Here is a 22,002-nt window from a genome sequence, read left to right on the forward strand (position 1 = left end):
AGATAATATTATTATATATTAGTAGTAAGGGTATTTTAGACTATTTTAGACAATTCTATTTTTTTATATATATACTCATTGTAACCCTATTAACTTTGGTTTTGGTTCATTCTATGTTATGAAACCCTAGAGTGGTTGTTTCTCTTCTTCCTCTTGCTTTCTCTTTTCTTTGTTAACATGTTCCATCTCTTTTAGATTTGGTTTTGATCCTATTGAGACAAAATATCTCTAAAATGTTTTAAGATAATAAAATTGTTCTAAAGATTCTGATTATTTGTGTCATCTAACTTGTGTTCGAGTGTATCAATTTTAGAAAATAAGTCATTTACATTCTTGATCAAATAAAGTTTTAACACATATGGATTTATACTCTTAAGATAGGACAATGCTACTTTTAGCCTAAACATTCAAAATAATCTGAATAACAAAAATGACAGCTAGTTGAGAAAAAATATTGATAAAAAAGACGTGTACAAATGTCAAAAAAATAAACATCACAGAAGAGATGATGAACTTTTGTTCTCTATTCATCCTCATACATGGGAAATGAGTAAAAATATCAAAGTACAAAAAGTGATGTCCTTGACTTGTAAGCAAACCACTACAATTGTTGGGAAAAGGAAAACCCAAAAAGTACAAGTCACATTGGAATTAATGAAAGCTTTATCTTCCTACAACTCATATTCGAGGATAGACTACAACAATCATTCTCTCAACATTCATATAACAAGGACAACTAAATGTCATATTTGCAATTATAAACAAAGACCATGAATAATTATCTAAGTCCCCAACGGATATATTGTATTTCTCCTCCTAGTTGAAGCATCATGGTTTCTATAAATTTGCAAAAATCACAAGAAGCATCACATCTCATCATCAACATACTTTCTACTAATCTTAATTATATATTTGGATCATCCTCTTAAAAAGTATATCATAGTGCAAGTATCCTCTCTTATCAAATCTCCCAAAAAAATTGTATATCCTCAAGTTAAGTTTAACTTGTGGATAGTTGTGTAATATGTGTAAGACAATAAGATAAATTGTTTATGTAAGCCTAGTGAGGTAAAGAAAATACATAGTGAAAAAAATTCCTTCAGAGGATAAACCTTTTGAGTCATAGTGAAAACTCACAAGTAAGGGAGGACTAGACGTAACTCATTTTGGATGAACCAATATAAATTTGTATGTGTCATTCTCTATATTTTCTTTTCTTCCTTTTGTTTAACTCTTATTTCAGTTCTAAACACGTATCCTCTAACAGTCATATACTATCGTTACACAAATGGTACTATTTTTAAAAAGAAATAAAACAAAGAAAAATAGAATATCTCTATTCAACCCCCTCCCTTCTAGTGATATTTTAACTATTTTAGATCTGTATTCCATTAAAGCCATCATATGTTGAACATAATTTCAATTAAATTGTTAAGAGAATTACAAATATTGGCGACGGACTTTTCTTTTTTTAAATTAAATCTTATTGCATATATATAAGTGAATCTAAAGAAGTATATCAATAAAAATTTCGATAGTCAACTAATGTGTTATCCAAAAGGATAATAAATCAATTATGTGTACCTAGTGGAGTTTTTAGTTCCAACTATACGAAGAAGTTAGGATGGGAAATGATCACCAAAACTGATTCATCATGGGTTAGAGTTGTTAGTGCTAACTACAGTTATGGTAATCTTGCAATCGCTATAATTCAATCTAACCCTAAGGCTTCACACATTTGGAGAGGAATTTGCAAAAATTGGGAACAGTACTACTTGCTAACACGAGTCCAATATTTATAGGCTATTACCCTTTATTTTATTACTAATTTGCAGTAGTCTTAAATATTAGTTTTGAAAAAAAAAAGGAGTGTGTATTTTTTTTGTTGTTGAAAAAGGAGTGCGTGTTTTATGTATTTTACTCTGGCATCATAACATCATAATGAAAGCTGTATTGAAATTAATTATCTCATTGAAAGTTGTATTTGAAACTAAAATGTATAAAGAATGAATTTTGTGGACATTAATTTAAATTTCTCATACCCTTATCTCACAGAAACAAACAAATGTCAAATATCCAGTTTTATTTTAGAAGTTTTTACTTAATTAAATATTTTATTATTTATTTTTAAAATCTTAATTCAAATATAAATATCGTTAAATTAAATTTATTGTTCAATCTAATAAAAATATATTTTACTATTTTATTTTCAAATATATGTTAATTAACTTAAAATTATGTTACAATGATGATATATCATTATTAATTTAAAGTGTGGATATCGAATATTTAGACATTCGTCAAGTTCGGATATTAAAAAACTACGTGAATATGAGTTTATTTATTTATTTCTTTTACAGTTTTCACATATAAGAATGAGTACTATAATAATATCATAATTTAAATCATACTCATTGTCACTCATCTCTATAATAAAGTGTTTTTTATAGGCCTACTCCCATACCTAGTTCCCAGGCCCAGTACAGCCCAGCCAACATATGATTATCCACAACTTAAAATAAACAAATATGAAAAAGTAAAATATATATTTGATTGATTAAAATAGGTGTAACGTCGTGGTTTTGAGATAGACAGCAGACAATGAAGGTTACTCTAATGATGTGTTTTTTTTTTTGTTACATGAATTATTTTAATTAAATTGATATCTATCATGTAAATGATATTGATATGTGGATATCTAAAATTTATTAAATGGATTATCTAATCTTTTTGTTCCGTTTAATTGTTTTAGGATAACAAGCTACTTAGAAATCATTTATTTTCTAGACCAGTCTTTTGATTTTGAAGAAAAAAAAAATTTATCAATATACTATTTCTTCGATACATTTATCCTTATCCCATAATATAATGAAAAATGGTTAATAATTAGAATTTATAACAAAAACCTTTAATCCATTCATGGAAAAAAAAAATTCTACGGTGCATCAAGTTGATTGTTTGATACGTATATATAGACTAAAATTTATTTCAATAATTTTTTTTATTATTAAAATTGCACTATTTATTAGACTCGATTTTTAATATTAAAACAATACCTTCAATTTTTGTTGATCAAATTATAATTCAGACGTCTGTTATAAAAAAAAATTGTAAAACAAATTACAAAAACATCTATTATAATTACAAAATAAAATAAATTTTCTAACCTAAATTCCAAACTATTGAGATATGAATTTTAACAATCATATGGCCGCAATAATTTAACAAAAACTAATTAAATTAGTTTTATGTTTTTTTCTTCTTCTGGATTTGAGTCAAATTGAACTAAACCAATAAATCTGATATTTATTGATTTAAAAAATAGTTTCACTTAATTTTAAAATAAAGTATCTAATACTAAAATCAAACCACTATCTTTTATCAATAATATATAAATATTGATATACTAAACAATGTGTTGTATTTAAATGTATTTTAATAATTATATATATTGTTTTTGTCTTTATAATTAATTTTTTTTATTAATAGTATAAAAATTTAAATTTAACTAATATGCATTGACTATGTAAGTATATTTACGTATTCAATTGATCATAACTTTGATATTGATAAAATAGTTTTACATTTTTTATCATACTTAATTTTAAAATCACACTTATAGATATTTACGATATTATTCACATGGTAAAACTTATTACATTTATATATTGTATCAATTAAACTCTAATTAAAAAAAAGTTAATTATTAAAAACGTTATCCAAAATATTATATCTCTATAATAAATGGTTAAAGTTCGATCATCAACTTATTTTTATAAACCTCCGCTACCGGCTTACTTGGTGACGAAGCGAAACAAAACAGAAAGTATAAGTAGATGTTCCGTGTTAAACTCAAACAGAATCACCAAGAAGAAAGGAACAGAAAAACCAAACCCTAATTTTAATTATATAAACACTCCTTTTATTCACAATAACGCAATTACAGATACATACCCTTCTTCGTTTGGCAAAACAAATCCCTAACTTCAATCATCGATAATTTCTTGGTGAGTTTATGAAATTAGCTTTGTTTTCTTCAAGCTTTTTCCTCCTTTAGAAATTGAAAAAATTTCTTATGTTTTGGTGTTTCAAATTTGCAGAGACTTATTGTTCTTCCAATTTAATCATGTCTAAGCCCTCCTTCAAGATTCAACATCCTCTGGGTACTTTTTTTCTCTCTTTCAATTTAATCCAATTTCTTAGTCTGGTATTTATTGGGAATTGGAATCTTTTTATTGTTTTAATTCAAAGTCTATTCTTTTTTGTATAAAATAAATAATCGTATTTTTGAAAAAATATTCAATTTTTTTCATTCATCTAATTGAAATTCTGTGGACTCTATGATGATGGAGTTTGGCTTTTTGTCTATATGAATAGAAGAATTAACGTGTTTAATACGTTAAGATGAGTATTTTTTTTGATGAGTTTCAAAAACCCCTTGTTGAATGAACTTGGATAACGCTTGAATTTTTGTACATAACAGAAAGAAGACAGGCTGAAGCTTCTCGCATTAGAGAGAAGTATCCCGATAGAGTACCTGTAAGATTGTACTCACTATACATACATTGTATCTGTTTTCATTCTTTTTTAATGCATTCTTACTGAAATATGGCATTTGTGTGCAGGTGATTGTGGAGAAAGCTGGAAGAAGTGACATTGCAGACATTGACAAGAAGAAGTAAGTCATTATGTTACGTAATTATGTATATGTTTTAGTTAGTTCTAAAGCCTGAGATTATTATTTTGCTTCCTGGTTTCTTTTTCGGCTTTTGTGAAGATTTAGGAAGGTTACTATTGTGTATTGTTAGTAAGTAGTAACATAAAAAGAGTTACAACTGGTGACGGTGGTAAAGTGTAAAATGGAGTATCCATGTTGAGTTGATATTTTGGTGTTCATATTAAAATGTGTTGTCAAATAGCTCCGCTATGGCATAGCGGATTTTGATTGATTCACTATGAAAACTGCGATCCTATTCTACTTTCATTATTAGGACAATAGCAGCCACTATTCCAATTTCTGCTACCCAAAATATTAACAATAGCAGAAAAAGTAGAATTTTAGGTTTTTAAAAATAATAAAACTAAAGATTTTGCATGAGTGTCAAACATGACCTATTTTTATAATAGAAAAACTAAAGAGTCAGTGAGTATTACTCCTATATTCATTGTAATATATGACTTTCAATATATAAGCTATGTTATGGCTCCATTCCTTGTGTTATTTGTATTCAACATGCCTTTTTTATATATATAATTTAGTTATTTCGACCTTTATGTGGCATCTGCTATTTGACCGCAACACTATTTGCTATTTGCCTATTTCACATAGCGAATTTTTGGTATTTCCCTATTTTCTGCAATTCGCTTTTGATAACACTTAAATGCAGGTAGTGATTAAGATTAATGTTTTTGTAATATGATACTTATTAAAGACTAACAAGTGAGAGCCAGATTGTTAAGCTGATGTTCATGTTCTTGTTGCGTATTCTATTTGGCCAAAGTTGGGTGATGTATTAGGCCCAGCCTTTAATTGCAGGTCACTGAAGTGGCACATATGGCCTCTGGCATCGCATCCTTGTACTCTACTACCTGATTTTATTAATATTTTTAGTTTGAAGAACAATTAACAAAAATAGGAATGTAGTTTGTTACTAGTATAAAACCAAGTATCTGCTTTAGGATATTTCTGGTAATTTGGTTTGTGAAGAGCATGCTGCATATGTGGAAATGCTATGATTAAGTTTTAAATTTAAGCAAATCTACAGTTTGGTCCATCTTGACAGTAAATTTACGTCGAAACATATATATTGAAGCATATGAGCTAGAGATGAGGATAGAAAATCAGATGATTAAACTTGGTTTTTTTCCCACCTTCTAACAATCAAATATTATATTATCTTGGTCACTGCAAATTTTCATGTTTTGCTGTATTATTAATTGGTCTACTCTTGTTGTGATGCTGTAGGTACCTTGTCCCAGCTGACTTGTCTGTTGGTCAATTTGTCTATGTTGTCCGCAAAAGAATTAAGCTCAGTGCAGAGAAGGCTATCTTTGTTTTCATCAATAACACTCTACCTCCAACTGGTAAGTATTAAGCATACAAATGATGTTTATGCGGGTTTGGTAGTGTGACTATTAACTAATAAATAAATAAATAAATACCCTGTTGTTGCAGCTGCTCTGATGTCTGCTCTTTATGAGGAACATAAGGATGAGGATGGCTTTCTTTACATGACTTACAGTGGAGAGAACACCTTTGGATCTCACTAGTCATTAACTCGCGATAACCTTCTGTAAATACCAGTCCATTGTCAATATACATGGCCTGAGCGTATTGTCATTCTGCTCTTTTAATTATTTTCGTTATCCTCAATTTATGAATTTCAAATTTTCAAATGGTGGATTTAGATTTGGTTACCATTTGAATTCTCAGTTGTGCGTTTCGGTAACATTGTCTACTTTATTTATGGTGTTATTTTTGACTGAAAATTACAGATAAGCATTATTTATTAGAGTTTTCAAATGAGCCGGTCAAGTTGGCATTGGCCATTGGTTGGATTATATAAACAAACTAATATTAAGCTGGGCCTGTTTGGTAGTAGACCGCAAATTCTTAAGACTGGCCCAACTACGTATGGGCTATGTGGACTACTAGGTTAGCTTAGCCCATTTCATTTTCTTTTGTTTATTCACCTAAATCATTTTGTCATTTTGCTATATCGGTTTTTCCTAATTATCTAATTTATGATGTATAATTTATTTTACAATAAAACTGATTATCACCTAAATTCAAGTTTTACTCCACCAGTTTAACCAAATAAATAAATATTAATTTATGATCTTAAAAGTTTTAAAAGCTTTAGTTAAATGTATTTCGTTATATTGAGTTTAGAGCTTAGTTTATATAACTAAATGTATTTTCGTTAATACTTTTTAGATTAGATAGTAGCTGTTACAACATTTACTAATATTACTTTTATCAAAAAGCAGACGTTGATGTTAGAACGGGCAACCCTGCCGCGACTCAATTTTCATTTGAGCTAAGCTAATAGCTACTTATCTCATATATTTTGGTAGTTTCTTTTGTTTTGTTTTGTTTTTTTTTTTTCTATGTTCTCAAAAGCTTTGAACATATACATTTCCGAATTAGAAAATTCGAAGAGTATTAAAGGTGGAAGAAAAAACTCTTCATATTTTTTAATTATCCAATTCATATGTATTTTTTTATTTATCAAAATGCATCTCTATATTAACTAATTAAAAGAGTATTAGATTCAACTTATGTTAAATACAAACTATTGGATTCGTAATATTCTAAAAGTTATATTATTTAAGATTATTTTTTCATTTTTATCTCTTCAGAGATATTTGTCAAGATGGGTCTATTTAGACACATTTTTTATATTCATAAACTCTTCTTTTCCCCTTTCTTCTTTCTCTCATTTTTTTAACAAAACACTCAAAATTCTCCAAAATCTTCTCCATTATTTGAGAAAGTAGACGTTGATTTAGAGTCGTATTACCTTTAAATTCAAACAAAAATAGTGTAAATAAAGATTTAAATTCAAACATAAATAGTGTAAATAAAGTCAATAAATGATTTGATTGAGTAATGAAATTGAAATTTTGTAAAAATTTTATTTAATTTGATTTAACATTACCAACTTTTTACAAGACTTTTTTAAGGTTTCTTTAATTATGGTTTAAATATAATATTTACTTTTTGCAAATATAGCAATTTTATTTTCTTCTTGTAAAGTTAGATATCATTATGTTCTTGTTGTGGTAATATATTTGGCCAATTTTATAGGTAAATGTTAGTAAATTAGTAGTTAAATCAGTCTTTTTGATTTTGAATTTGAGACTTTATTTTTTAAAACTTTTTCAATGTCTCTTAATTCATTAACTAAAATATTTATGCGGAACTCTTCTTCATTCACGTGATCTCATCTCTAGAATCAAAGTCAATATACTATTTTTCTTTTATTGTTTTTCCTTCTAAATATGAGTATCAAATGAGTCCAATAGTATCTTATTATGCTCATTTCTATCTCAAGTAATAATGTATCTACTTTATTTAATCTTCAAATTATACGTTTTAGCAAGTAATTATCAAGAAAAAGTGTATTCATGAAGTAAAGCTTACAACATAGAAAAAGTAAATAAAATAAAGAGATAAACTCAAATTTCAACTCCACTATATGAAACAAAGAGACACATTTTATGATTCAATCATCAACGTTGGAGAAGAATGTTTTGATCCAAAAGAAAATATCTAAGTTACTCAGGCAAATTTCTAAAAAATTTAACGATACTTCAAAGACATTTGTTAAACATTTGAAGATAAAAATATTACATTAAAAACTCAAATTTTGTTTTTCTTATACAAAATTTCTATTTTTTATCTTATCTTTAATACATTTGTTAACCTAATCTAAATTTTAATACTTAAATAAAATGAAAGGATTTTTTTGGATTGGAAACTTTTACCCTTTTAAAGTAGCCCCACAAAACAACCACAACATCATCTTGTTAATAATGTCGTGTAGACACCCGACAAATGCTTCGGTGATTTGAAAGTTACCGTAAAATAACCCATTAATAAATGACATGTGACATGGATTAATCATCATTACAAGAAAATTAGGGATAATCAACTTCATTGTAGTAATCAAAATAATGCTAATATGGAAGGAAAAACAAAAAATGGGGGTATTGCAATTGTGTTATTGGTAGAATAAGAAAAGTTAAAATTCCATGCAAGTTGGATCCATCAAATTATATGGATGTCCTCTTTTTCTTTCTCTTAAAGTGGTTTGTGATCCATTTGACACAAGTTGAGGCCCCACTTTTAATCTTTTGAAGACCTATTGTAGCAACTGCTTTGGCTTTGGTGAAACCAACCTTGGCACCTGAATTCTTGTTCTTGCCGGTAGTGTGTTTTTGGGATCTAGTGTCAATGTCATCATATTCAATAGCACCAACACCCCATTGATCTGCCCAACTTGGTGCTTCACTCACCATGTTTTCTGGATTAGGACCTTAAATCAAGAATACTACTCATTAAAGTGATTAAACCTTAAAATTGTCACTCGAATTTGGATTTCCGAGTTAGGGATCCACGGTATCTTAACTCAAAAATTTTAAAGTTAATGAAATTTTAAGCTATCTCACTTATCTATTGTTCAACAATCACTTTCTTAAAAAATATGGAACTTCAAATTTACATTTGCTACACAATAATCTCATAACCACACAGTTAAAATATTGATGGTCATTCAATCAAGATCGGATATTTCATAAAAATATAGATTTTTATTTTATAATTTAAAATATCAAATTTATAAAAAGACCATCCAACTTTAACGAAGGTCACCGATGTTTCGATCATGTGAATGAGAGGAATTTTTAATTGGAGAGGTAACAAGATTCGTTAGCTTTGTTGAGAAATCAAGCTTTTCATTATGGGGAAATAATGGCTCAATGGATTAATACTGCATTAATATAAGGAAGGATGTTGATCCAAGTGTACCAAAAGTCCAAAATTATAGATTTTTAAAAAATAATAAAATAAAATTTTGAGCTAGTTAGAGCATTTGTGAATGGAAAAAGGCTTTGGCTTAATTTCTAATATATAGGAGCTTTTGAATTAAATTTTAGTTTTCCACTTTAAAAAAATGCTTATGAGCCAACTGAATTTTATAAAATTTAAGAAGGAAAAAAAAAATTAAAAAGTCAATTTCAATATAGGAAGTAGTTATTCTTATTAAAAAAAAATCAACAATTTTTCCTTACTAATTCGTAAGTGCTAGAAGACTCGAATTATCCTCATTCTGATTCAAAAATCCATGTGATGAACTTATAGAGGTTTTAAAATGTAACAGATATTTGGCAAGTCTTTGTGGTGAAAAACTGAAACAGCAATGCTCGATAATAGAGACATGAATATTAGTACCTCGTATGACTTAGTTGGAATTGATGCAAGACCAAGGAACTAAACCGGAAGAGAAGGGTAGGGTAGGTGAATCAACTCTAAATTATATAGAGGGACAATCTAGAATTTCCATTTATTTGATTTTAAAAAATTATATCTCTAATTGATAGCATGATTTGCCAACTGAACCTATTTGAGTTTTCTACTAGCTAAACAAACTTTGTACGGCATATTAATTTTTAATCCTTTGGCTTTATAATATAGTGACATTGTAAATTACTATGTGAGTTGATATCTAGCATTGGTATTCTACAAGGCAGAATTTATTTGCCGTTCAATAGTGTTGCCAGTTGGCTGGATGTCCATTTCCATCGAGGACAAAATTTAATATAAATAAAAATATAAATATAGTTGTATAGTTTAAATATTTAATTGACGTAAAAAATGTTAATATATATAATTAATCTAAATTTAAAATTAAATATTTCAATTTTTCAATAAAATTTTGTTTATATTTTATTCTCTATAAATATATATTTGGTTCTACGTGACAAACATTAATTTTGAATAAAAATTAATTAATTAAATATAAATTAATTTATATTTAAATGTATTATGTAAAAATTTGTTGAACACTTAAACAAATTTAACACATAAAAATTAATTATTGAGACAAAAACTCTAAATGATAATTCCAAACTAGAATTATTTTTGGAGGCAACTGATTCTATTCAATAACATTTAAATATATCAAAATTAATTTTGATTCTTTAAAAAATAGTATGGATGATATTTGTGTTGGTAACCAATATAATATAATCAAATGCATTGATATATAGTCCTTGACACTAGTACTTAATAGTTTATCAAACTCACTAGTGGTTAAAGTAAAGAGATGTTTTTTACTCTTTGAAGGTACAGTAAATACAAGGATATCCGGTTAATATCTTTAGACTACTACCAGCAACAAACTTCCTTTATTGATAGTATTTTCTGTTAAAGTATAGTCTTGGGGGATTTATGAGGGGACCTAACCTTTAAATTTATTGGAATAAAAGATATTGTTGAAGCGTTACTATCAAAAACTTAAAGAAGAAAAGGAAAGGCTAGTCCAAAGAGTGAGGAAAATGGAATAAAGAATATAGGGAAATGTCTTCTTAACTCTTGGGAGACTAAACCTTGTAAGTAAAGGTAAGTGGAGCCTTATTCAAAATCAACACTTGTGACACTATTTGCAGTCAAAATAAAGAGGGTTATAAAATACTGTTGTCCCATCTTTTATTTATTATCAAGGTATGATACAATTAAACATCAGCCATTTCTTGTTGAATTTATTGTGAACAAATGGGTGATAGTTTCCTAAAAAACAAATGGGTGTTTATCCAAAACTTGCACAAATTAAGTATCAAATTGCGTTTACTAGGGTGAGCAAGGGAGGGTTGAAATGAGATATATTTATCTTTAACCTGTACTAAATTTTTATTTGGCTACTTTTTAGATTTTACTATGTGTAGATCTCAATAATTTTGATGGTCTACGAGTCAAATAACAATGGAGTTTATTTATGAAAAATCAGGTTGGTGTTAATCAATAAATTAATCATTCAATTATGAAAAATTAGATTTAGACCTGCATGTTGTACGATTGAAAGTGATTTTTTGTGAATTTTGTTAAGTTTTAGTGTTGATAATGTGAAAATGCAATTATTTGTTTTAATGAGGAATCAACATATCAAATTTGTAATCAATAAATTATAGAATAGATAAAATTAATAAAATAAATACATGAATTTCAAACAAATGATCAATGAAAAAATATATTAAAAAAGTAATAGTTTAAAAATAAAAATAAAAATAAAATTACAATATATAATATTACTAAAAACATTAGAAATTCTAGCATAAACAATAAATCAGCAAAAAAAATTGTCTGACAGAAAAAGAAATAGAATACAATATCAAAACATTAAAAACCAATTTTATTGACATGGTTGCTTTTTAGTTATTGAAAAGCAAGTTCCATATCAACATTCTCATGTTTCACGTTGAAGAATTTTTTTGTCATTTATTGCAATGATCAATAATATAATCATAATGAGTAATATATGGAAGTTAAAAATTTGATACAATACATGTGTATATGAACATACTCCTAGAGGTATGGAAATATATATGAAGCAATAACATGACGACAACTTGAGAAGAAGACGTAATATATAAAACAAACACAATTTTTAGTCTTTATGAAATTATTATGTATGTAATTTTAATCGTTGTGATTGTTAATTCAACACATATTTTTGTAGGTTTTGTTTAGAACATTCTAAAAAGGTCATTCATAAGAAATGAACACAAATTTCGATATTTAAATCTATATTTAAATATTACTTTTATATTGAATTTTTGTACACTTTTTATAATGTTCTAATTATTCATAAAAAAAAACTCATTTAAAAATTTGAAAGTCAAAAAACAATTAAATATATTTTATTTCGGGAGGAATTAAAATTATTGAATAGTTTTGCAGTGACTAAAAATTATATTGCAATTCCGTTATTAAGTATAAAACATAGTGGAACATATTAATTAACCCTTTAGGAGAAGTATATCGAAAATAAATTTAAGTAATAATTACCAGGAAGAAGGCAACCCAAATATATTCTAATTAAAGTAAATTATGCGATACACATTAGTACAACAAAATAACATCAATTGAAAGGATTAAAAAAAACAAAGTATGAGGTATAAAATCTATTTTAAAACTCCAATATCTAAATATATAAAATATCTTATTTAGAAAAAATATTTTGTAGTCATTTCAGAATACTTGTTTATTTATTTTGTTTTGGTCATTCATATATGTAGAAGATTGATGTTCTAACTCCTTCATGAAAATATGTAGAAGATCGATGTAATAGAAGGAGGGGATGTGCGGGTTTTTAGGGGAAAATAAGAAGACTATAGCAAGTGAAGTAGAATAATCAAAATATTTAAATATAAAACATTTGATAAATGAAACTAAAATTGGTGGACAATAACTTATTAATTAAATGTAGTGATGTTATTGAGATTTATGTGAATAGGTTACAATATTGAAAGAGAATTGACGTTAATATGTTATAATAGAGGTAAAAAATAAAACTATATTGGCCAAAGAATTGTGATAATGTGTTTTATGTTGTGTTTAAAAAACACTAAAATGAGAGTGAAAAATCACACTTAGACATAAGTTATATATTAAAGCTTTTATAAATTACGATGAAAAATCTCTAAAATTCACAGTAGCGTTTGTTTATCGCTCAACCAAACACATTAAGCTTGTGTTTGTTTGTGCGACCAAATAGACCAAACATGTGTCAAATTCAACCCCCTAAATTTTAGCTTCTCATACGTAATATGCACGAAATGTATTAGGATTTTTTATTTAAATTATTGATAAAAGAGATATAAATAAAAGTAAATTGAATGATACTGATAAGAGAGAGAATGTGAATTACACAAAGCGTTACATAGACTTATATAGTAAATTAAATAAACAATTAACTATTATAAAATAACTAACTAGCTAATGTAACTAACTAATCAACTAAAATATCTAACATCCCCTCAAGCTAGAATGTGTTTATTACACTTCGAGTTTGAAAAATGTCGAAATATATTGACTAAAGAATTTTGAAATGTCATAAATAAATCGGCTAAAATATTTTTTGGAAGATTTATTTTTCGCTTGAAATAAAAACAAGAAAGGTTCTAATGCAATGTTACTTCTTTTTTTTTTTAACATGTATTGAATCGAGTTTATACCTCAATGCAAGATAGTTATTCTTTTACGTTTTTTTTTTAATTAAATCTCATACGTAACTCATTGGTCATTGGCTTCGCACACATTTATTTTTCAGAAACAAAAACAATATTGTTTTGTTGTTGCTGATAAGTGTTTAATCTGACATTTACACTTCCATGCTAGATCTTGTTTGTATTTTTTTGGAATGTTAATTTGGCTAAAAAGAAAGAATCTTGCCACCAAATATTGTTGATATTTTTGAGAAATCTTCAACAAAAACACTTAATCCCATATTTTTCACACTAGATGAATGTTGTTGACTTTGAATCAATGTTGTTATCAAAATATTGAAGAAGTTTTGTGATTTAGAATAGTTTTGTTTGCAAATATGGTACGCTTAGTGCCAATTGTTTGATGATTTTTGTTATTAACATCATTATGATGAGATCGTTTTAACTTGAAATTTGAGATGAAAAAGAAAAAAAACGAAGAAAGAAGAAGAAATAACCAGTTTTGAATGGAGAAAGAAGAAGATGGACAAATTATTAAAGAATCAAATGTGAAAGAAAAGATAAATTAATTAATCTTCAATGAAAATTTTCTCAAAAAAAATTTTAAAAAAAAATATAGTGGAATAATTATTTTCTAATACTATATTAAAATTCTTGATTTAAGTTATTGATAAGAGATAAATAAAAAAAAGTAAACTAAATGATATAAATAATACAAAGAATTGAATTACATAAATAATTACATTGACTTATATAATCAATTAAATATAAAATTAATTAGTTTAACAAAAAGGAATTAATCTATATAACTAACTAATGATAAGATAAAAAAATAACAAAAATATTATAATTTACTAATTAATCATATAAAACATCTATAAACAAATCGCAAACACAACCATATAAATGTCAATCCAAACATGCCATAAAATAGTTTTCTGTTGTTTTTTTGTCGAAAGTGCCCATGTAAAAATGACACATGAATTTGAGTAGATATTACTTTATTGAAAGGAGAGAAAAAAACAAGACGGTTGTTAAAAGCTAATGTTACAGCACATATGAAATAAAAGTTGATTAGAATTATGGGTGACATGATTTCTCGTGTGGAAAGAGGTGCAAAGTAGGTACTTGTACTCTATTCAATTCAATTTGGCCTAGATTTAATAATTAAAGGTAAAGGTAACAAAAAATTCCAATGTGGTCTTTGGTACATTCCTGTCTTGGCCAAAAATTAGCTCCAACATTTGAATCTTTACTCTTCTCCCAGAGCTCCAGTCCACAAATCAAAAGCTAAACCATAAAAATTTCTATAAAATGTAATGTAATATAAATATATAAACAAAACTGTGAGCAAAGTACAGTTGTTAGTACTCTTCAATCATTCAATTTGCTGCGAAATTCCCTTCTATTAAGTATATGAACACAATTATCAAAAAGCCCCCAGTTGATTTAAATAATAATAACAAAATAAAAATTAAACGGGGATATATCTACATTATGTCTAATGGAATAGCTCTTGATTGGTTATTATGCTTCCTTTGTCACTGTGAAATTTTCACTTGGATCTTTCTCACAGACTTGGACTTGTTCATTTTCTTTGACTTATTATTACTACTATCCCCACTACTATTGCTCCATGTATATCCCTCAGGAATAACAAAAGGATCTAAATCAAATGCCCCAGAAGAGGATCGTTGTTGCTGCTTATTACTCCTTGAAGTCCCTGATTGACTATTGTTTCGTCTCAACCATGAAGATGAAAATGAAGAGTGACGGTTTTCTGGATTTTTCTCAGCTTCATCTTCAGCTGTTAAATGTCTAGGACTCGTAAACGGTGTATAGAATTTCTCAACTGGTTGAAGCTCCACGAACTTTGTGAACGTGATCACCACCCTTACCGTAGGGACCACTGGAATTGCCACCTGCCCCACCAATTCAAAACATCAATAACACCCAATTTCCATCACTGTCTTATCACATATCAAATCACTCAACAATTTTCGTAATGTTTCACACCTACTACTCAAATCAAGTCAATTATTGAAATATTTGACCAATAATATATTATTAAGGCAACTTCAAGTCTAGGGTGTACTTCAAAATGGTTTAAATCTCCACCCACGTCTTATGAAAGTAAGAGTTACGATTTTTCTTTATTTTTATGGATGAGAAAGTCACTTAATTACATTTCCATTCCATAAAAATAAATTTGTTATATGGACATTGTCTCATTTATAACAACGAGAAATGTCATAAATTTTTATTTGTTAAGAGAATTATTGATCAAATTAAAATTTTACATAAATTTTATGGACTAATCTAAAGTGGATTATATGTTGTGTTTGCTGTACATCGAAACACTCAACTATTATTAACCCCAAAACTTAGATACAATTCTTCCATATTGTTTTTATAAGTTGAAATAACATCTCCCTTTAAAGAAGGATAACAATGTATCATAATTCACCCAGAAAACAATGTAACAAATATACTATTTAGTATCATATAACAGAACAATTTTGTGACAGTTGAAATAGAATAAGTCGAAATTTAAATCAACCTATATCTTTTAGTAGATTTTTATAATTCACGAACGGCACAAATAGCAATTATAGAACAACTACGCATGTACCAAAAAGAGAACAACTACTCTTACTATTATTTGTCCTAATATTATTATATTTTTGACCAAATTTTGTCCTAATACTATTAAAAAAAATTATTTAATATTATTAAATTTTGACATATCTACATAACTTTGAATTTAATAGAAAATTCGATTAATATAAAAAATTTATAAATATTAACTTTTAATGGATTCTTGAAAAATATTAACAAAAAATAGTGTAAATTTTAGAATAACTATTTGGTGTATTTTATCTTATTCATATTAATATTATTCTTCAGTTTCTGTACGTTTCGCGATTGTGTGGGACCCAACACAATATATACAGTAATGGTCAACTAAGACATACCTTAACCGGAAAAGTTCCCGGCGGGAACTTCGTCGTGAGCAAATCTCTCATCCTTCTCACTGCTTTCACCTTGTTTGCCAGAATGTCGAGAAGCGGCAACAGCTCCTCCGTTTTCAACGGAAATTGCTCCGTCAACCATACCGACGGCCGTAAACTCTTCAAATACTCCTTCTCCTTCGCCGGTGGTGGAAGTGGCGTAGGCTGCGCCAATCTAACCGTTGCAGAAGACTTTCTATGCGGTGGAATCATCGATGAAGGAACGTCCACGCTTTTTCTTCCCAGTGGGACCCACTCTCTATCTTCTCGAACGAAGCTACTGTGTCTTCTTTTGTCGGAACCTAACGGCATTCCAAAACTTGGATTCTCGGCCACAAGAAAACCGTCTTCGTCCTCGTCTAATTCCAACGGTATAACTTGCTCGCTACTTGATTCACCGGCGGCAACTTTTCTTGACTTGAAACTGAAAAGCACGTTTTGCACTTCGTAAACCTTCGCCTTCCATTCTCCAACGTTCTCCGTCTTATCTTGTTTTCTCCAATTCTTCCTTCCGATGAGTTCTGCCTTCGTAACGTCCATTCCAGGTCGGTACATGCTCGTCTGTGAACATAATCCGGCAACGTCGGAATCACTCATCGGAGCTCCGGCATTTTCAAATGCGTCGAAGATTTTCCGATCGTCGCGGTTGAGGACTAGCAAAGATCCTGAGGGGACGGCGTGCGCGTGGTCTCCGTCACCGAGGAAGAGGAAGCTCTGATCGGCGCGTTGGATCTTGAAACCATCGAATCCGGCGAGTGAAGTATCCGCGCGTAGGTTACCATCGCGTTTCCAGATTTTGTAGGTGTCAGAAGGAGCAAACATGTCAACGAAAGGAATGACGGAGCTCTCGAAGTGGAATGAGATCTCCATGTAGAAATCACGCATACGGCGGAGCACAGCGACTAGACGAGGAAGACGGCGACGCCATTTTATCCAAGCGGAGCGCTGATGATGGCGGACAAGAACCGCCGAGATTTCCGTCGCGCGTCGACATAGTGCTTCCTGAAGAGGGTTCCAACCGGCGGCATTATGAAGAGACACGTCGGCACCGGCGGAGGCGAGGGATTTAGCAGCGGAAATATCATTTAAACGAACGGCAAGGTGGAGAGGCGTTTCCCTCAAGGGAACATCGCGTCGATCAAGCACGGCGGAGATTTGATCAGCAACTCGTTCCTGAGCGAGCGAGTCAGACTCAGTGTGAATTTGAGTGGGGTCAGGGAAACGCGGAAGGGACGAGATAATTCTAGAAAGTGCGGCGCGGTTTCCAATTGCAACGGCGTAGTGAACTGGACTGTGTGCGTATTGTTCTGGCTTCAATTCATGAAACGACGTCGTAGGAGGGTTCCCTTTCGCCATATCAGTTAGTCCCAATTATACCAATGTTTTGGATTTGAAAATTTGGGAATAGCATAGAATGGACTAGATTATGAAATTGAGTAATAAACTCGATAGGATGAATATGCTAAGCTTAATTTCAGGGATTTCGGCTTCACGTGTTTTTCTCATTCCTTTTCTGCGTTTTTATTCTCTCTTTGGCTCTGCTATTAAAGCCGTGGAATGGGTGTTATGTTATGTTTATAAATTCTTTTTTTATTGTAATTAAATGAATGATTTTAATGTTATATTTGATAATTAATTAATTGAGAAGAAGTAACTCTTTCTTATGGACAGACAGTCACAGTGGGATCCCCCTCCAGGTGGAAAGATAACTGCAGCGGTTGCAGTTTCATCTTTTATTTTACTGTTGCCTGAGGATATATTGGTGATTTCATTTTTAAACATACATAGTACTGTTCTGATCTGATTGATGACTAAAGAATTATTTTTTAACATGCGTGGAGAAATAGATGGCTAGTATAGTACTCTCTTTAGATTTTTTTATCAAAAAAAAGTACCCCGTTTAATTTTGTCGTTTCTAACTTGTACTAAAATTTTTAGATAGATCATTACTTTACCCTACCAGTCCAATACATTTATTTTAAGATGCACAAGTATTTGTCCATTTGGATTCCGCTAAAGCCCAAGGACAGGTTCAGGATTCACTATAATTCAATTTATACTAAACATTTTTAGAATTAAAAAAATATAAGGATAAAGAAGAGTAAAATGAGAAGATAATTTTATGTATATCCAAAACAAAACACTTGGTAGCTATATAATTTCAACAAATAAAATCTTGTTGATAAAAAAAATCAATAATATCTTGATTATATCAATGTATCTGTTATTTTCTATATATCTAAAACAAAACGCTCTATTTTTCAAAAAAAAATAAAAATCACTCCCTCTAAATAAATAAGAACCAAAATTTTACAGATTTTTTAGAATAGCACCTATCTCTTCCAACCGATTGTGTTCTTTACGCCAATAAAGCTTTTTGTTCAAAGCTTTACGTAAACAAACCAAACAACATATTAATACTTAATATATTATATGTATAATATTAATATAGAGGCAAAATAAATTAGAAATAAGTCAGCCGGAGCCCCTACTAGTTCATACATACATCTAACTGTGATTTATTAGAATGTTTGGAAGTTTGGTTACAAATGACATATTTTAAAAAAAATTAAAGAAGGAAACAAATATTTTTAAAAATAAACTAAACGGAATTAAGATGTTATATTATTCTTTTCATTTTTTAAAATATTTATATAACAAAACATAAATTTAGTTTTTCAAAATTCAACTCCCGAGTATATTTTTATAGGATAATTTATATATTTTAAAGTTGCACCAATGACTTTGACAAAAATAAATAAATTTTACACAAATGATATGCGATAGTTTTTTTCTCTCAGTTAGACACTGGTCGATCAAGATTAAGATATAACTAGGGATGAGAATAGGCTAGATCGTCCGTCATGGGCCTATGGTCTAACCTACTTATGGCATGTCCTGACCTATTTAATAAAAAGATTAGGTTTAGGCCATTTTTAAAGCCTATTTATTTAATAGGTCAGACTCAGACTTATAAAAAAGCCTATTAGGCCTGACAGGCCGGTCTATATATATTTTATTATTTATTAATATTATTTATTATTATTATTATATTAATAATATTATTTCCTATTTTAAATTTTATCAATTAAGCAATTATTCAATATATATTTCATATTCAGTAGTTGTTTCATATTCGGTAGCATTCCATATTTGATAGTCATTTAATATTTGGTAGCTGTTCAATTAGTCAATCACTCAGTAGTCTTTCATATTTGTTTAAAAGGTAATAATGAGTGTATTTGTTTCAGAAAAAAAAAAATCTATTATTTGACACAAAAAGTTATTCTTTAGGGTTTAAAGGATATTTGTTTCATATTTTTTAAAAATTATTTTAAATAGGCTTCCAGGTCAGGCCAGACTTTTAAAAAGGTCAGGTCAGGCCGGAAAAAAAACCTATGATAGGCCGTAGGCCTAAAAAATAAATCGTAGACCAGACTCAGACTTTTCAAAGTCTGGTTTGGCCTGACCTATTCTCACCCCTAGATATAACTCAAAGATTCATGGCGCAAATTATTTATATAAACCGATATTATTAAATAAATGTATCTGATAATATAATTTATAAACATGTAATTGAAACCTCTTTAGCAACGAGAGTTGGTACATATATATGTCTCACATCTATCGTAACTTCAGTTAAATTACATATATTATCCTATAAATTATAAGTAAATTATTTTATAAATATTATAGGCTAGCATTTCACGGATTAATATTTTTGTATCAAGAAAGCATTGATATATAAAATGCATGTAAATTTTAACGAAAAATAATTTTAATAATTTAATTGACAAACTTTATTTGTTTGGATTTTTATATAGTTTCTATTTTTTTAATCTCATTTTAGTTTAATTTATATCGTTTAAATAATGCAAATGAAAGGAGTTACTAAAGTGTCAATATAATTATATGTCAATAATCATTTTAACTACATTCTTTTGTCTAAAAAAAAAATCTTTAATTAACATTAATAGACTCAAATTTAACTACCATGTTTTCTTTTAAGAAAAAAAAAAGAATAAATAAATGGAGATTGAACCCTAACATAATAGTTAGTTTCTCACTATTTAGGATCAAAGTTTGAATCCTATAAAAAATGAAAATACTCATTGAATTATCAAGTTAAAAATAAAAAATAAAAAATAAAAACGAATCCAACTCAAATATTTGCCTAATACTAGGTGCTTATAACACAATTTATGTTTTATACTACTTAGTTTAAAAAGCAAAGAAAAGCATACATAGAAGAAAAAATAAAGCACACGGAACATTTGCTTTGCTTGATTCCAAATTTCAATGATGATTATTTGATATTTCAGCGATGGTTTGGTTAAAACATAGAGATTTGGTCTAAAGTTAAGATTGAAAGGCACAAAGCAGAAGTGAAAGGGTGCATAGCTTAATTTCTACCATACTGTTGGGTCGGAGGAGATTGGGGCCCTATTGATCCCTATGTTCCCATGTAACCAAACACAGACGCCATTTTCAGTTGCCTTTCGTTTCCAGCTCATAGGAGAATGTCTCCACTTACAATTTACTGAAAGAGACTACTTCTATGTAAAAACCTAATGGGACCCTTTAATTATCGAAACATATAATTCCAACTCATGATTAATCATAAATCATTTCAAGTGTCTTTCCTCTTTTTACCTAACATATCATCAATCTTGAGCAGTTTAAATCTTCTAGACTTCTAGTTATTCAAGTGTTTTTATTATGTAAGCGTGAGCGTGGATTCAGTACCAATTATAAGTTATCATCATTATTAACTAATAAAGAAGATCTATACTATAAATTATGGAGTGCAATAGTTATGCAATATTATAAAATAATTTTAAATCGTGTCTAATAATGATCAATCATCCTATTATCTATATATAACAGTTTTTTTAAATAAAAAAAATACCATTAATGACAATTTTTAAATCTCAGTTATGATGTGAAATTCAAATTTTACAAAACCTAAGTCAGCTAGTTAATTAAGGGATGCATCCTTGGTAAAAGTGTATTTTTATGCTTATTGGTGCCATAGAAAATGCAATCTGTATACGAAAACAGCTTTAGCAGCTTTCCTTTTAAATAAAGAAAGAAGAAAAAATTAGTATTTTCTCTTTGCTTAATGAGCAGAGAGAGAGACAAAAAGCAAAAGAATCGATGTTTCATACTATCGTTAATTTTACAGCTTTTACTCTATGACTTTAATTTGAATGCTTTTATAGATTTTTTTTGACAATATGCTTTTGTTGTGGTTAGGGGGGTG

General features: G+C 28.7%; 2 protein-coding genes across 2 annotated transcripts; one reads left to right on the forward strand and one right to left on the reverse strand.

The window, feature by feature from the left end:
- Positions 1-3,858: 3,858 nt before the first annotated feature.
- LOC101503977 (autophagy-related protein 8C-like) lies at positions 3,859-6,489 on the forward strand. The gene is made up of 6 exons (XM_012713072.3): positions 3,859-4,007; positions 4,101-4,163; positions 4,484-4,539; positions 4,626-4,678; positions 5,966-6,084; positions 6,176-6,489. The coding sequence occupies exons 2-6, from the start codon at positions 4,127-4,129 to the stop codon at positions 6,268-6,270; spliced, it is 360 nt and encodes a 119-aa protein (XP_012568526.1). The 5' UTR covers positions 3,859-4,007; positions 4,101-4,126; the 3' UTR covers positions 6,271-6,489.
- An 8,584-nt stretch (positions 6,490-15,073) lies between these two features.
- On the reverse strand, positions 15,074-18,247 carry LOC101504296 (uncharacterized). The gene is made up of 2 exons (XM_004486108.4): positions 16,704-18,247; positions 15,074-15,650 (listed from the first exon to the last, which is right to left on the reverse strand). Exons 1-2 carry the CDS (start codon positions 18,093-18,095, stop codon positions 15,270-15,272), a joined length of 1,773 nt encoding a protein of 590 aa, XP_004486165.1. The 5' UTR covers positions 18,096-18,247; the 3' UTR covers positions 15,074-15,269.
- Between the last annotated feature and the right edge of the window lie 3,755 nt (positions 18,248-22,002).

Source organism: Cicer arietinum, chromosome 1 (genome assembly GCF_000331145.2).
Source record: "Cicer arietinum cultivar CDC Frontier isolate Library 1 chromosome 1, Cicar.CDCFrontier_v2.0, whole genome shotgun sequence".
In the NCBI taxonomy this organism is placed as follows: domain Eukaryota; kingdom Viridiplantae; phylum Streptophyta; class Magnoliopsida; order Fabales; family Fabaceae; genus Cicer; species Cicer arietinum.

Bases quoted from the DNA above. Each gene is read 5' to 3' on its own strand.
- LOC101503977 (XM_012713072.3), top strand. From the start codon at position 4,127: ATGTCTAAGCCCTCCTTCAAGATTCAACATCCTCTGG. The intron at 4,679-5,965 runs GTAAGTCATTAT...GTGATGCTGTAG, and splicing joins GCAGACATTGACAAGAAGAA to GTACCTTGTCCCAGCTGACT. The intron at 6,085-6,175 runs GTAAGTATTAAG...CTGTTGTTGCAG, and splicing joins TAACACTCTACCTCCAACTG to CTGCTCTGATGTCTGCTCTT.
- LOC101504296 (XM_004486108.4), bottom strand. From the start codon at position 18,095: ATGGCGAAAGGGAACCCTCCTACGACGTCGTTTCATGAATTGAAGCCA. The intron at 15,651-16,703 runs GTATGTCTTAGT...TTGGTGGGGCAG, and splicing joins CGGGAACTTTTCCGGTTAAG to GTGGCAATTCCAGTGGTCCC.